The sequence below is a fragment of the Euprymna scolopes genome, chromosome 11 (genome assembly GCF_053919585.1).
Source record: "Euprymna scolopes isolate OS-2025 chromosome 11, ASM5391958v1, whole genome shotgun sequence".
Classification (NCBI taxonomy): domain Eukaryota; kingdom Metazoa; phylum Mollusca; class Cephalopoda; order Sepiida; family Sepiolidae; genus Euprymna; species Euprymna scolopes.
Genome location: NC_136492.1, coordinates 40,032,737 through 40,049,849, shown reverse-complemented (window position 1 = coordinate 40,049,849; position 17,113 = coordinate 40,032,737). Strand labels below are relative to the sequence as shown.

Here is a 17,113-nt window from a genome sequence, read left to right as displayed (position 1 = left end):
CAGTTGAGAAGAGAACACCGGTTTGGCTTCGTAGTTCTTTCATGTGAAGTTATTTAAAATCACTAAACTAAGCTGCAGTGCTCTGTGGCGTAGTGGTTAGCGTGCTTAACAATTCACATTATATTTTCACGTTCGCGCCGACCTACCGTAGTTGGTTTTTTTTTTTTTTTTTTTTTTACCTAAACAACTGGAATGGACTTTTCTTGGTGGCCGAACTGTTAACGTTGCAGATGTGTTTTTTTTTTTTTTTTTTTTTTTTTTTTTTTTTTCACACTTTATTTTCCTACTTTTACTCATGACTCCGGGTTTGATCCTTCCTACTTACCTACCATAACATTTTTTAAAACTCCCCCGCCCCGCCCCGCCCCGGAAACAAACACTCGGGCAACGCCGGGTACCCCCGCTAGTTGCTAATAAAACATTTATCTTTTTTGTTTTTTACTTACAGGTGCTTGGCCAGTTCTTATAGATGATTTTGTGGAGTATGCACGTCCATTAATTCAAGGTTGCCAAAGTACAAGTGTATGAAAACGTCTGTTCATTAGTCAACCTTGTTTTCCTACATGCTAGTGTGCCAACCTCCCAAAGTCTGCACTTGATACAGCCACCAACAACAACAACACCACTCGAAGGTGCAGAGTTGAGATGACATCAGAACCTGGTCACCTTGTATGCCTACCCATTCATTGCCATTGGCAACTTGTGGCTATTCAAAACCACTTGCAACAAAAACTAAAGGCTTTTCTGTGTAGTTACTGAATTGTTTTCTTACCTGGACTCATATCCGTGTTGGGACCTTTTCCTTTTCTTTTTTTTCCCCCCTCACAGGGAAGGTTGAAACATTCTGAGAAAACCTGTCAGGAAAAAACAAAACACAAAAAATAAACTTATAACCCATTTCATTTTTTTTTTTTAAATGAGGAACTTGAAACCAAGATATGCAAATTCTCTTACACCAAAAATACCCACCAACTGCAATTTTTTTTTTTTTTTTTGTGTGTGTTCTTCTTTGTTTATTGTCCCTCTCCTTACACTCTCACCCCCACCGTCCTTCTCTGTTCATACAACAGGGGTTCATTTGTCTACTAACACATCCATTCGCTAGCAATGCTACTGCTGTTGTCAATGCAATGCAGCCACCAATACTGGTCATCATGTCTCTCCAGTAATGGACAGGTCTCTGAGGGAGAGGAGTGAGGATGACTTAATATTACAAAGATCAAAGAAGTGGTCAGAATAGAAGATTGTGGGGCTTCAGTTTTTTTGATCTTGAGACTTCTCCTGCCAATTCTTTATTATATATATATAAATGATTTTGTATTGAAACTTTGCTATTTCTTTGACATCTTTTCACATATCCTTCCATATCTATTTTTTTTTTTTTTTAAATGGACTTCAGTTTTTTTCTTCTTCTTCTCCCAAAATGCTTTAAATTGCTTTATAACCATGCCTGTAGATTTCTCCCCTGTTTGATGTCTGCTGCCAGAGGAACCTTCCTGTAATCATCTTTTTTGACCTATGGCATTGTGATTCTTAGTCCCTCTCAAAATATGTAAAATCTTATTTCACTTTGCATTCATTTCTACCATAATTGTCATTGGCACCAAGTTTAAGTCAATTTACTGACATGATTTCTCAGAAGTCCTGAATGTTTGGACACCAGGTTTAGCAACATTTTAGTTCCATTCTGCTGCACACTGTGCCTTGAAATCTTGATTCTTAGTAACTTTCTCCTATTTTTTTTCTCTCTCTCTCTCTCTCTCTCTCTCTCTGGCTCCCTTTCTTTTGATTCTCTATTGCAGTTTACTATTTTCTGATGTTAGCTTATCATTTCTAATTTTCAGGTTAAATTTATACAAATTAAATTATATGAAAGGAAATTTCAAGAAATTAAAAGGAAGAAAATGTATAATTTTTAATACTCATTTTAATATTGAAAAAAATAAGTTTGTTTTTTATTATTGTTGGATAATATTTTTTTTCTTTTTTTTTGTTCTTTGAAGAACATTTGATTCATTTGTCAACTGTTTTTGTTTCATTAAATACAGATTAGATTTGGCCGAGAAATTGAAAACTTTTATATTTTAAATGTTACTTAATTTTCATGAAATAGTAACAATATTTGTACAAAGGCAGATGGTTTTCTCATCTCAAATTATTCTTTTAAAAATGTCTGCCTCCATCTTGCCATTGATAACTTTTAAAACTTTTTTTTCTAATTTGATTTGGTATATAAGTAACTGTTTAATCTCAGCCAGAGGAAAGAGGGGTGACTTCTTTTAAGCTATAAAATTGAAATAAAAAATAAATAGTACACCGAAACAGCTTGAAATTTTTTTAAAAATAATTCGGCACAATCTTTTCACTATAGTTATCGCAGTCTAAAAAAATATTGTAATCGGCAAATCCGTGGATGTGTTCTTTTACTGTCTCAAAAATGATTACAATACTTCACTTTTCTTCTTCTTTTTTTCTTTTTTTTTTTTTTTTTTTTTTTTCAACACGAACACATTTTTGTCCTGTTGACATAATTTGGCTCTATTTTATAGTCTTCTGCCATTACACATATGCAAATCGCATATTCAATGACTTGGTATATTAATAGTATATTCATATATATGAGACAAGTAGGAGTGAAAACATCAACTGATTGTGGGTTATATTCTATTTTAGAAAGCGACAGGGCTGTGCCAAATTTTTTTTTTTTTTTTTTTTTTTCAACCCAAAGTAGAATTTAGCATTAATTATTGGCTTTGTAGTTTGGCTTATAAATTTTGGACTAACTTTAAAGAAGTTTGCTTTTTTATATCAAAAGTAAATAAAATTATAAAGATTTTTTTTTTTTTTTTTTTTTTTTTTTTTTCAAACTGATTGTAGATAACTTTGCATTTGCATTGAAGAATGCAAAATTTTGTAAATTGTTTTGGATTTTTTTTTTTTTTTTTTTTTTTTTTTTTTTTTTTTTTAAGAATTTTTGCTAATTTTAATTTTTATCATTTTGTCTTTGTTATTCTATTAACTTATAAACGTGTCTGTGTGAGAAATGCTTCCAATATTGAAAGTCGACTAGTTTTATTGATTGGCCTAATGATAGTTGCACCCAATAGTCATGCAGAGTTCAAGTCCTATCGGACCTAGTGTGATCATTTACATGCAAATATTGTTAAATTATGAACCCACAATCCTCCTGCTGTGGGTAGAGTTGAAAATTGTCTACAATGAACCGTTTTCAGTACATATTATGTTTCAGCATTAAAATGACTCAAAGTGGCTGATTTTCTGTAAAACAAAACTTTGAAACTTTGCTTTATTATCATTACGCTACTCTATGGTGGATCATGAGAAGTGCTTGAAATGGCTTTTTATCTACTAACAATGACCAGAAACTTGTAACTTCCAAACTTTCCTGTTAGCTTTAAAAAATAAGACCATCTTTGGTAACTGCAAATAAATTTTTTTTTTTTTTTTTATTAAATCTTACTGGTGGGTTTTCTTTTGTTTTTCGTTTGTTTTTTTTGTCCCTTTATTCTGTACATTTTTCCTTTTCATTTATTAGATTCAGATTCTTAGCTTTTTTTTAACCCAAATTTTACCACAGTTCTATTTTCTAACAAAGTTGTGCGCCTTGCTCCTTTATAAGCCCCCACCCCAACATTATATGAATCGGGGACTGGGGAGGAAGGTGTTCAAACCATGGCTCTAGATATCCTAGAATTGAAATAATTTTTAAAAAAACTGCTGTAAGTGTAGGATGTTTTCATGCCTACTATTTAAAAAAAAAAAGTTAGACATCAGTCTCTTCTGAATTTCCTTCCTCCCTTGTTGCTTTATGGGGGGGGGGTTATACTATCCCCCTGCTTGGGAATTGATGATGGTGGTGGGCATGTGTGATATTCTCTTTTTCTCACCAAATTCATCTCTCATGAACCCGTTCTATTCTGAGCCATCAACAATTGCACAATGTCCTTGAGAGTTCATTTACAACAACAATGATGAAGAAAAATAAAGAAAATTGGGGAAAAAAAAAAAAAAAAAAAAATTTGAGGGAAAAACTTGTATCCAATTGCTGTATTTAAATATTTGCAAACCTATTTTTTCAATGTGAAAGGAAAGTTGCAAAACAAGCTTCTCTCTCTCTTCCTTTTTTCATCATTAGTTTCTTATCTGGTCGGCCATTAGTTTCATGAAGATTTCTAGATAAATAACTTGCATGTTGGCGAGCAGATATATAATGCGCATGCTTTAGACAAGTGGGAGTAGAAATGTGTTTTGTTTTGTTTTGTTTTTTTTGCAAAAGAAATGCTTTATTCATTCCATATGACATTTTTTTGATACATTATGCACCATTGGATATTAAAATGAATATGGCAATAAAGAAAAGCTTTCACATTTGTGATGCTTCTTCCAAACTGAACCTCTTTTACCCTTTCAGTTTTTGTATAAAAGAAAATGTGTAATCTACTAAAATGTCTCTGGAAATGAATTGTGCCTTCCTTTTAACAAAAACCGTTTTGTAATCCTCCTTATACCAGATCGTAGAAAAGTTTTCCTCATGTTCTTGAAAACTGTTGACATCATTGACAGTTATTTTTAGCTGAAATTCATCAGATCACATTTGGTTTGAAATTACAACATAAACTGTCATATTCTATTGATTTTTTTTTTTTTTTTTTTTTTTTTTTTTTTTGCTCTTTTCAAACCTAGATCTACAAATGCTCTATTACAGGTATTGAGCACTTTGTAAATTTCTAATGATTAATGGAAATGGTTACTGATCCAGAACCTGACCCAACATCGCATCTGCATTTCATGGCAATTTATAAGCTGCCAGAAAAAAGCCGACGCAAGCACTGCCAGATGAAAAATTCAAAATGCTAAAAACAAAACTTTACCACAGTAAGATAAGACTTATAAGTTAAATCATATGACGGATTTTTTTTTTTTTTTTTTTTTTTAAGATGAAAACATGGACACAACTATGAATGAAAATCAATTTTTTTTTTTTTTTTTTCTTCATGGAAACGGCTAGAAATATTTTTTTAAAGAAAAATATCAGAAAAATGACTTGTCAGGTACTAGATCAGTACCTGAAAATGAAACTTTAGTTTTGAAGCATCCAGATATTCTGTGCATTTCTCTAGCTCTCTTGAACACCATCCCAATCTAATAATACTAAATCCACTTTGATAATGGCATATGCATATACTTTTAATGCCCTATCTTAGTCTTTCAATTTTTTTCTTTCTTGGTATTCGCCTTTTTATTTTTTCCTACCTAATGCATTTATGAACAAATGTCTTGGCATCACTTATTTAAACCTATATCTTATAGTCTATGCTTATAATCCTCTTGTCATTACTAATTTAATACCAGACATGGTTAGTTTTCAGGAGTGATGGAAAAATAAAATAATGCTTATATAATATTTAGTTATGAAAGGGATTTTTTTTATTTATTTTTTATTTTTTTAATACTTCTAAGGTAGACTTTATCAAAAATATTGAACATTCAACACACATGCATATCAAACTGTCTTATTAAAAATCAAAAAATAAATGAAAGGATATCACTTTGCCAGGAGAGAGATAAAATATCAGTTTGCTGTTGAAGTAGAAACTCAGACAGGAATTGAAAATTTGATGCAATTTGTCTCATTTCTTTGCTGAGCTAACATGGTAGTAGGAAGAGTTAGCTTTTTAATTTTTTTTTTTTTTTTTTTTTTTTTTTACTTATTTATTTATTTTTATTTATTTATTTATTTTTTAACTGAGTATTTCTGCAGCAGGCTGATTTTTTTTTTTTTTTTTTTTTTTTTTCCTGATACTACTTTGGCTGTTTGATAAGATTGAATGGACAGTGTTACCTCCAATAGTTTCATATATATAAGAGGAATAAAAGTTATGCATAACTTCATTATATCAGAATAATTAAGGGAAAAATTTCTCCTTATTGTTCTGATGATATAATCATAACTTTTATTTCTCCTCTTTCATTTAATATTGTTTCCTTCTTTTAATAATGTTGCTTTTCTTATCTTGATAAGTTTTGTTTTGTTAAAGATTTACTCTTTGATAACTTTAATTGTATGTATATAACCTCCAGGAGAAAAATTGGCAGTTTGAATAAAGAATAGCAAACCCTATTAGCAAAACTAAAGAGCACATGGGAAAAAATTGTATGTGCCAGAAATTAATAAATTATTAAAATTAATAGTCCTTTAAAAACGATTGAAAGTGTATAGCATGGGGTAGGAATAACAGAGGCAGGTTGAAGTTTCCTAAAGAGATAGTGTTTTTGTATAAATTCCTTCTGCTGGCACAAAAGGTTTACAACTTGCAAATACAGATTCAAAAATTTCCAAACGCTTTTTTCTAAATCTGCTCTTTTTATATATATATATATATATATATGTGTGTGTGTGTGTGCACATACAATCACTTTTGACAATTGTTTTTGGCATATAGTACCACGATTTTTTTTTTTTTTTTTTTTTTTTTTAAGATTTTGTACCTGTGTTCCAAAGCTGGTGTTATTTTAATTGCTTTCCAACCAGGCCTAACTATGTATAAAAGTTGAATTTCATATAGATAGGTCAAATTATTGTTGCGGACAAATATATGTATTAGTTTACATCGTTAAGCTATAGTTCATCAGAATCTGTCTACATCAAAAGTAGGATGAACTTGTAATTAATAAACAATGAAATATAATTACACACATATATATGTATTCCACCAAAAGCAGTTATCTATATTAAATATTATGACATATATTCTATTGTTGACAGATTTTCTATCTTCTGACACTGTAGATATTTAGCAGTTGATTTTGTAATGGTACTACCTATTTGAACACTTATCCAACAAATATATATGTATATAAACATTATTTGCAGAAGTGCTTGTGCCTATATATAATAAACATATTATATACCAGCTCTGTTCTCCATTGAGCACTCTTTAATAATCACAGGGCTTTTCATTGGATTTACATCTAGGAAACCAATCTATACAACCATTATACATTATATATATATATAGGAACAGTTTCCAATAAAATAAAAAAGTGTATCAAGCAAATTGGTTATAATTTTTTAAAATAAATACTGTTTCTTCATGGCTACCCAATCAGCATTTGTAACTAGTCTGCAGATTCAGATAGGCAGAAAAAAAACAAAATATCTGAAGATCTGGGCTTTGTAATTTACATATGCACTAATTGTATACCTTTATAAGAAACGTTTATCTTTTAATCAAAACCAATTTGCTTTGTGTTCTTTTTTCCGTTTCAATTATAATTGTTCTAGAATTAAATACTAGAACGCTCGGAGTTTCTTATATCTATTGAGCTTTAAAGTTGACTACCCTTTCTCAAAAAAATATGTGCGTAATATGTATATATACACACACACATACTGTATATATTTGTTGTCTGGCTGAGGAAATATATATTCTCTCACATTCTGAAGGTCCTATTGCTTATTGCTCACTAGGTAAGCTTGTCGTGATCACATCCTACTTGTGAGTCATTAGTTTGGGTTATAACTGGTCCTGATGATCACATCCGTTGTTCGAGACGAAGTAGGTTCATTCCACTGTCGAATTATGCCACGGTTTGCTTGATATATACAGTGTTGGGGTGTTAAAAAGAAATCAATAAAGTTCTTGATCACAAATGTAAGAGCTAAAATAAATTATTTAAAAACTGTTACATATTTTGGATATATAGCATGGTTTCATTAACATGGATTGACCCTTTACCATTTAAAAAGCCATTAAATTCCATTCCAATCATTTATTTCATGAATCATTGGTAATTAGAATGGAATTTAATGGCCTTTAAATTGTGAAAGGTCACTTCGCATCAATGAAACCATGGTATGTTTCTGAAATATGAACTATCGTTTTTGAAATAAAAATATTTATGTAATATGTACGCACACAGACATGCTTCCAGATTGAGTGGTTTATCTGAATTAAAATATGTGCTTCTCTATTTGCTCAAATCACTATTTTTCTCTTGATATTTCTTCAATTCCCTTATTTTTCTTGATATTTCTTCAATTCCATTCTTTCTATCCTGTCCTAGATTCATTTCTTCCTCACTTTTAACGACTGGCTTTATTGCTTTCAAATTTTCTCTCAAAGAGATCTTGTCACTAAAAATCAATTTACCATCCTTACTCCAATCCCTCCTCCACCCCATCCTTTTCTTTCTATCATATTAGCAGTTACCTGTGGTTTTGGAGTGGTGAATATTTTTATCTTAAATTTTTTTTTTTTTTTTTTTTTTTTTTTTTTTTATACTAAAACTGAAATACTTGGTTTCTGAGTGACTAAGTTTTAAAAAAAAAAAATAAAAAGGGTACATCACATGACCCAGAAGAGTGCTTGGTCACAGCTTGTCTATTGTTGAAATAAATTCTTTTAAAATTTTAATTTGTTTCTTTTTTCTTTTTCTTCAATTACTTTACTTTGAATCGTTCCTATGGTATTTTTACTTATATATAAAAGGCACTTTGCATGTGTTTGAGAAAGTTTGTTCCCTATGGACTACAAAACGGCTGGACCGATTTTTTTTTTTTTTTTTTTTTTTTTTTTTTTTTTTTTTTTTTTTCCCCTCCTCTCACAAATGTACTTTGTGTCTGGGAGTGTTCTTGGGTTTTGTATCTGAATGCCTCTGATAAGTATCGAAAATCAAAAGAACTGATTAAAGAAGGAACAGTTTGATTTTTTACCAAAGTTAACACCCTAACATCATAAGTGCATTTGAGAAGTTTTATCACAGCACAAGCAGAAGGGCCCAGCATATAAAATCAACAGTAGGTGTTTTGATAAGACATGACTGGGTTTGAAATGAATGTTTCTGTTTAGAGCAAAATTGGACCATAGTACTTGACTTTTGCATTTTAAACTTTAATTTAAGCCATATGTTCTCTTCTATTTCTTCAATTCTATCTTTTCTATTCTATTTTCTTCTGTTCTATCTATACTAAAAAAAAGATCAATTATTCCGCTAAAGAATAAAACATCATAGCATCACATCATAGCATGCAATTAACTACACATTACTTTACATAGGTTTGCACGCATTCATAGTCACATAGATCCATTATAATAAATTATTACATTTAATCTTAGGAGCACCACAATCCAAATTGCGTTTAACTTTACCATGGTGGCATTATTTTTACTCCCTAACTATTACTCCCACTACAAACCCCTATTGTAACCAGAAACTTCTCAGCATTCGTCACAAGTTTCTCCCGATGACCGTTATTATTTGTTTCTTACCGACATACATTTCACATTAGTTTTTACATTTTCCATCATAAAAATACTGATTGCTCTCTAACTAAATTTCCACTGTTCATTGGCTGCCCATTTGTCTTTCTTCAATTACTGGATTATCAGTTTCTGCTATTTAACGAATAAACACAAAACAAGATGGCAGTATCCTATTCCTTCACTGCCGATCTATGATCCCTATAGTTTTGGAACATTTAGCTACTCTGAACCAAATGCATTCTCACACTGGTACATTATTAAATATTTCCTACACTTCCATTTCCATATTTATTCTTTGTTTGCAGCTAACAGGCTACGCATAAAAACAAGTACTGAAAACATAACGTCTTCCAACTGTCATTTACAGAATCTAATGCATTAACAAAAACCTTTGACATTGTTTACATCATGAAAAAACTGAAGTAGAAAATAACAGTTGATGCATGTGTTACCATTTGGAGAAGAAAAATAAACACTGCTATTCGTGCAAAACTGTGATATACCAATACGATATTTATAGTAACATTATTTACATTGCTCCAGAAGTGTATATTTTTAATTTTATTGTTTACATAATACATTTTTGCATAAGAAATATACATTTTTTTTTTTTTTTTTTTGCATGAGGAATACATATTGTTTTTGTTTTTTTTCATAAGAAATACATTTTTTTTTTTTTTTTTGCGTAAGAAATACATTTTTGTTTTATTTTGTTTTTATTCCATCATGCTTACAATCGTCTTGAAATTACAAACAAAAATCGTTTTCGCCAAATTGCTAAAGACGTCCACTATTCTTTCTTTATTATTACCTTCAGTTTTACTTATGTATATTATTTTTTTGTCATTTTAGAATTTTCTATAACAAATACGTAAATTAATAGGAGAATGCATGATATACGAAAAAGAACCAGTCGTAAAATAGTGATATAAAAAGTTGCATTTACAGTTTTTATTTTGTTTTAAACAATTTGCGACGCTGAAAATGTAGTTTTGATTTTTTTTTTTTCCTGTTTCCTTCTCAAAGAACATGTATATCATGGTACTAGGAATCTATGCATTAAATATTTATTGGTTTAAAAATAGAATACAATGTTTTTAGTTGTTTTTTTTTTTTCTTTTTTTTGTTTTGTTATTACAATAACATGTTTTACAGGTTTTGATCTGTTTCTACAATGTTTTATGCTTCTTTATTTTTTTTTGGTGGGGGTGATACTTTTTGTGTAAATAAACTCTTGGACATTGCTGCAACGAAATGAAACTAAACTAGAGAGTCCAGTCTGGTAAGTAGAACAATTTTACATCAGTAAGCGATTTTCAACCATGTTTCCGTTATTCCTATTAATCTTATGAGCATTATTTTTTTCTTATACGTTTAAATATATTTTAATATTATTTTTAATTTGTCCTTAAATATATTTTAATTTGTTTATATATATATATAATATTATTATAGTCGTGATGTCAAAAGTAAAAAAAAAAAAAGTATTTGGGTGCCATCAGCTAGAATCGAAACCAAAAGCAACACTCTAGCATTCAAAGCTTGTGACGAGTACACACATCTGAAGTGATTAAAAATTAAGCTAAGATGAATATACAAAATATATAATTTTTTTTTTTTTCCGTTTTGACCCCTTAAAAACTATTTTAACTGGCTATAGACCAATAAAAGATCCAATTATTTGAGGGCCCCTAACGCCACTCTGCGACTTTTTAATTTTGGAAGCGATAGTTTTAAAATATCAAGACAGTGAGATATATAGCCTTTTATATATTAGATTAGTATTATCATAGTGTATACACTTACACTTAATTGCCATGAAGTGACGATATCTCAAGACGACATAATCTGAAGACTACTGATTTGCCCAACAGTGTACGCCAGTGCCATGTGACAGTAACCACATTCGATTTCATTACAGAGAAGTGCAATGAAGCCAGACACTGGTCATGATCGATATTTACAGACTAACCCAGTGCAAATGCAATTAGCCACCACAACTTCATTTAATGGAAACAGATAACAATTATGGCCATGACGAACCAACACTGTATGCCACAAACTAAGATTCACAAGTAAATGACTTATGACAGCAGCATATTCTTTGCATTGCTTTGACTCTCGAGTATATATCTGACACAGACACAGTCAATCAATCAAGAACCACATCAGTCTATATAAAAACATATAAGATATTAACTCATATATGCTCGAGAGTTAAAACAATAAAAAGAATATGCTGTTGTCGCAGCTCTACTTATTACAGCATTAATGTAATACAAATACAGTCAGATTTGATTCTAAACGGACTTTGATTTCTATGATGTATCTGTATTTTCACATTATTATTATTATTTGTGTTATTACTATTATTAGTTTTATCATTACAATTGATATTCTTATTACTGAACATGTTATTTCTTCTTTCTATTATTATTATCATTATTTTTATTATAACATACAGTTATGTTTAATTGAAACACACCGCCCATGCTATCAAGTGACAATAACTACCTTAAAAGAATACTGATTACCACAGACGAAAGTGCCCACTACTGTATGATGGTGACTGATATTTGAAGATAAGGGATTTTACCAACAGTGCTCACCAGTATCCTCCAGAAATTAATCAGTTAATTTCATTTCATAGCAGTTAAATGAATCCCAATACTGGTCATTGAACCCAGTGCATATGCTATTATCTGCCACATTTTTTTTTTTTATACATAGGCATCACTACTTATCAAGGCCCAAAGGTTACTCGAGGATAAGGATTAAAGAGTGTACAGTAGTCAATTGGACAATATAGTAATCATTAGTAATGAAAATTCGGTAAATTTGTTAACTTAAGTGGAACGGCTCATCAAGAACTTGTTTACATTGGACTTGAAGACAACCCTATTGTAGTCAGCTGGAAAGCAGGAAAACAGAAAACAGTTCGACAGGCGTGCACTTCTAAGAAAGAAACTTTGTTCATGAAATCTATGTTTAGGTTTAGGCACAGATAAAGAGTGGGGGAAATTATTGATAGTGTTTTCAGCTAGACGAGTGTTTCTCGTGAAAGTTTGGCAAGGGAGGACCATAGATTGGAGCTCAGATGAGCACTTGCCATGAAAATAACGATAAAGCAGAGACAGGCTCGCAACGTCTCTTCTGTGGGAAAGAGGTTGCAGGGAAGAGAAAAGGTCATCCCCTACGAGGCTACAAAGTCTATTTTGAACTCTATCAAGACAGGATAAGTCCTTTCTAGCAGTTCCTGCCCAGATGTGGTAACAGTAATCCATCCTTGAACGCACTTGACTCATATATATATAGAGAATTGCATCAGCACTGAGATATCTATTGGATCAATAGAAGGATCCCACCATTCTCCTAGCGACCTTGGCAACGGATTTGATGTATGTGTTCCATTTAAGATCAAGAGTAAAGGTCAAGCCCAGAAGCTTGTCAAAACATGAAGCCTCCCCAAGATGAGAGCCATTCATTTCAATTCATGTCAGATGGGGATCAAAGCGATGATGATGTAAAGATAGAAGCTTGGTTTTAGATGCATTAAAAGTAACAAGCCACCTCTTTCCCCATTGTACCACGTGCTCAAAATCAGAGGAGAGAGAATCAGAGAGAACTTGGTTGTTTATGATCTTTGATGTGCTACCATAGATAGTAATGTCATCAACATAAATGTCTACGAATGACATCAGAATGTGATTTGGAAGATCATTAATATACATCAGAAAGAGAGTTGGGCCCAGGATGGACCCCTGAGGGACTCCAGCATTAATACTGTGGGCTTCTGATTTCTGCCCATCAACAACTAATGAACCCCATTACTGGTCATTGATATTTACAGAGGAACCCAGTGCATATACTATTATCCGCCACAACTTTTTTTTTGTACATAGGCATCACCACTTATCAAGACCCAGAGGCCACTCGAGGATAAGGGTTAAAGGGTGTACAGTAGTCAATTGGATAATATAGTAATCGTTAGTAATGGAAATTCGGTAAATTTGTTATCTTATGGCTCATCAAGAACTTCATTTAAGAGCAGTGCAATGGAAGCAGAAAATGCTCATGGCAATCAGGGACCGACTCTGTATGCCAGGAACTGTCTGTGACAGTTGTACAGACATCTAAAGTCCACCAGTAAACGCCTCATTTCAACATTAACTGCCAAAGATCATCAACTGGAGGCCAATACCGCTCATGACCGCCAGTGATCAAGACTATGCTGGGAACTGACAGTTGCAGTTGTATTGATAGTCAAGGTCCAGTGAGGTCCAGTTGTAAACGCAGCCAGTGTCCACCAGTACATGCAAATAATCACCCCAAAACAGCACTATTGTGACCATCATTAACAACCATAGCTTAATTTGTTTTGTTTGTTTTTTTTATGGGTGGGGGCGTCTTTTACCAAATCTGTGCTGCCTTTGTGATATGCAACGCCAGTGCACGGGTCCTGCTAGTAAAAAAAAAAAAAAAAAAAAAAATTTTTATGAAATCAACAGTAGGTTCTATACAGTGCAATGTATTGTTGATGAAGTCAGTGCCAGAACGCATGTGAAGTTTCTTACTGGTGCATGTTGGTGGGTCCCCGACTAGAGCAGGCAACCAATCAATTTGATGTGAAAATTGATGATTTCATTGACTTTTTTTTTTCGATGACAATAAAAGTATTGGAAATGTTTAACATTCGTTGATCTTCACTCAGTCCTAAGTAATGTCAAGTCTCCTTGCTAGTTTTTATTTAAAATTCAGATTAAGAAACTTGTTTTGTGTATTCTATTGTTAGTGGGAGAAATACCTTAGGTTATACAACACTCAGAACTATCTTCTATATAAATAAAACAGCATATATGCATGTGTGCATGATAATATTTAATTACTCAGAACTATCTTCTATATAAATAAAACAGCATATATGCATGTGTGCATGATAATATTTAATTACTCAGAACTATCTTCTATATAAATAAAACAGTATATATGCATGTGTGCATGATAATATTTAATTACTCAGAACTATCTTCTATATAAATAAAACAGTATATATGCATGTGTGCATGATAATATTTAATTACTGGTCACATAACACTGAAATTAACATAAAATCGTAATCATACACGAAGGATGGTTTATAATGAGTAAAATCTTTGCTTGGATGAATATCACATACACAAATATGTTGGAAAGTTGAAATGCAAAATGTTCATTTCAACTTGCCGACATATTACTATTACTTTTGCACATGCACAAATTCATTCATAGTTTGAAGTGGTTTAATTTTAAATATTTCTTATCTATCTGTCGATAGCTCAAGTAGTAGGGAACCTTGCTGGAACGCTAAATGTTTTGGTTTCAATTCTAGCTGATACCGCCCAAGTCATTTTTTTAAAATCTACTATATATACATAATATTCAATCGAGTATTGGCTCTGTAATAATAAATACGAAATCTGCATGAATTAAATACATTTAAATGTATTTTAAGACTTGGCAAGCCTCCCCCCCCCCAGTCTATAAATAAAAGGAAGTGGGTGATGCTATAAAGTAGACCTAAGGTGGACCTGAGTCACTAAGTGTTGAGAGGGGGAGCTGCAATAGACAAAAGAATAGGAAGTATATTACAATAAAATAAAGAGATGGGAAATAGCAAACAATGAATCTGTAGATATTTTTAGATTGAGCCTTTTAGGTTTGACAATGAAAGTAGAAACCTACAGAACAGATGAAACAGGGAAGGGCAGCTTCTGGTAGCCGAGGTGGAAGGACTTCAGATACTGACACAGAGAAGACAGTTGACAACTAGATGCCATTTGCGTTGGATAGGAGCTGATAGTGACAACGGTTGGGCAGTTTTTAGAGTTGACTACGAAACAGAAATAGAGACGAATTGCAACTGACAGACGAACATAACATTGATTGAATGGGAAGAAGTCACACAGACTCACAAATCCAACCGTCAAATATATGTGAAACATTGGCGTTGTGTTTTTCGTGTTTGTTTTATTTTAATACTTCTACTTTGTGGACCCACAGGTGTTCCCGTTTGACAGTTGCCAGTGAGAAAATGACGATCCATCCATAAGAAGAATAGTTGAATGAAAAATCCACGACACACGATGTTGGGAGTCAGCGATTTGTCGGGGGCCACACATGTGTGGGCACAAGTGATTACTTATTAAATACTCGGATGATCTAAAATGAGCCAAACATGATTTTTTTTCATAAGATTTGTGTTTTACAGTTCAAATAATATTGACAGGATTCAATGATCACCATCTTGTGGCCATGAGGAGATGCTACCAGATCAGGCTGAAGATATCGGCTTCCTGATACCCTCCCCGCTGCCGCTGTCTTTTTCTTTCTTCCCAACTTCCCTGTCTGATACTGGCTTCCTGACTTACAACATTTTATTTTGGGAAACAACATTTTTAAAAAAGTGATAACATTTTAACTTTTGAAATCAAACTTTTCAAGAAAGTGATAACATTTTACTTTGGAAAACAACATTTTCAAAAAGGGACAACATTTTATTTTTTAAATTAGACTTCAAGAAAGTGACATTTTACTTTTGAAATGAAACTTTTCAAGAAATTGAGAACATTTTACTTGTGAAAATAAACTTTTCCAGTAATGGACAACATTTTGAAATCAACTTTTCAAAAAAGTGACCGCATTTTACTTTTGAAATCAAACTTTAAAAAAATGACATTTTACTTTTGTAAACAATAACGAAAGGACAAACAGTAAATATTATTCTAAATAGAAACTATTTTTTAAGATTACATAGGTTTTTAAAAAAGTTTCTCTAGAGGTCGATAGGCCGTTAAACACAATCAACCAACCATCTATGAAACGTTCCAGCCTAATACATATTGTAACCTCAAACGTGTGGCTCCCTTGACAGAACGCCGACTCCCAACGTCGTGTATCGTGGATTTTTCGTTCATAGCCGGATCGTCATTTTCTCGCTGGCGACTGTCGCGTGGTTTCACAAAAGTACAAATATGAACAAAGAAAGGAAAAACACAAACGCCAATGTTCACATATAAATTGACTGTTGGACTTGTGAGTGTGTGTGTGTGTGTGTGTGTGTGTGTGTGTGTGTGTGTGTGTGTGTCTTCTCGCCATTCTATCGATGTTACATTTGTCTATCTCTGTTTCACAGTCAACTCTAAATGTCCAACTGTAGTCGTTATCAACTCCCAGTCACCGTCAAGGGCATCTAGTTGTCAACTCTAACTGTCCAACTGCCATCTGCTGTCGAGCGCATCTAGATGTCAACTGCCTGTCTCCTCTGTCTCTCAGGTCGCCCACCCCACCCTGGCTACCGGAAGCTGCCCTTCCCTGTTTTATCAGTAGGTTTCTATTGTTTGCTATTTCCTATCTATTGTTGATTGTAGGATATTTCCGATTTATTTGTTTATTCTATTTACTCTTCCTTTGTCTACCCCCCCCCTCTCAGCACTTAGTGGCTCAAATCCACCCCAGGGCCACTTTATAGTATCACACACCTTCCATGCCAAACTTGTCATTTATTACATAAATTACAAAAACACAAAATCATATCTACATAAATTACATAAAATTCATACATATCACATGAATAATGAAACACCAGAGATATGTCCTTCACTTAAAAAAAAAAAAAAAAAAAAAAAAACAGAAACAAAAAAAAAACAGAAATTTGGCGTATCATTTTTAACCCAGAACCACAGGTGTGCACCCAACTCTCTCGGTATTCCAGGGGTATTTGAACACCCTTAAAAAAAACTTTCCAAACAATTCCTTTTTTGACTGGCTCCAGACAACTGGTACAGCTT

General features: G+C 32.4%; 2 protein-coding genes across 2 annotated transcripts in view; both read left to right on the top strand.

The window, feature by feature from the left end:
• LOC145287846 (DCN1-like protein 1) overlaps window positions 1–2,309 on the top strand; it is a 53,551-nt gene extending 51,242 nt beyond the window's left edge. Inside the window, exon 7 of the mRNA XM_080135721.1 lies at window positions 449–2,309. Within this exon, the coding sequence (XP_079991847.1) occupies window positions 449–528 (80 nt within the window). The 3' untranslated portion in view covers window positions 529–2,309. The remainder of the gene's footprint in view (window positions 1–448) is intronic.
• Window positions 2,310–10,459: 8,150 nt separating this feature from the next.
• Window positions 10,460–17,113, top strand: part of LOC145287842 (mitochondrial enolase superfamily member 1-like) — a 400,234-nt gene continuing 393,580 nt past the window's right edge. Inside the window, exon 1 of the mRNA XM_080135718.1 lies at window positions 10,460–10,569. The gene's annotated coding sequence lies outside the window, so the exon portion shown is untranslated. The remainder of the gene's footprint in view (window positions 10,570–17,113) is intronic.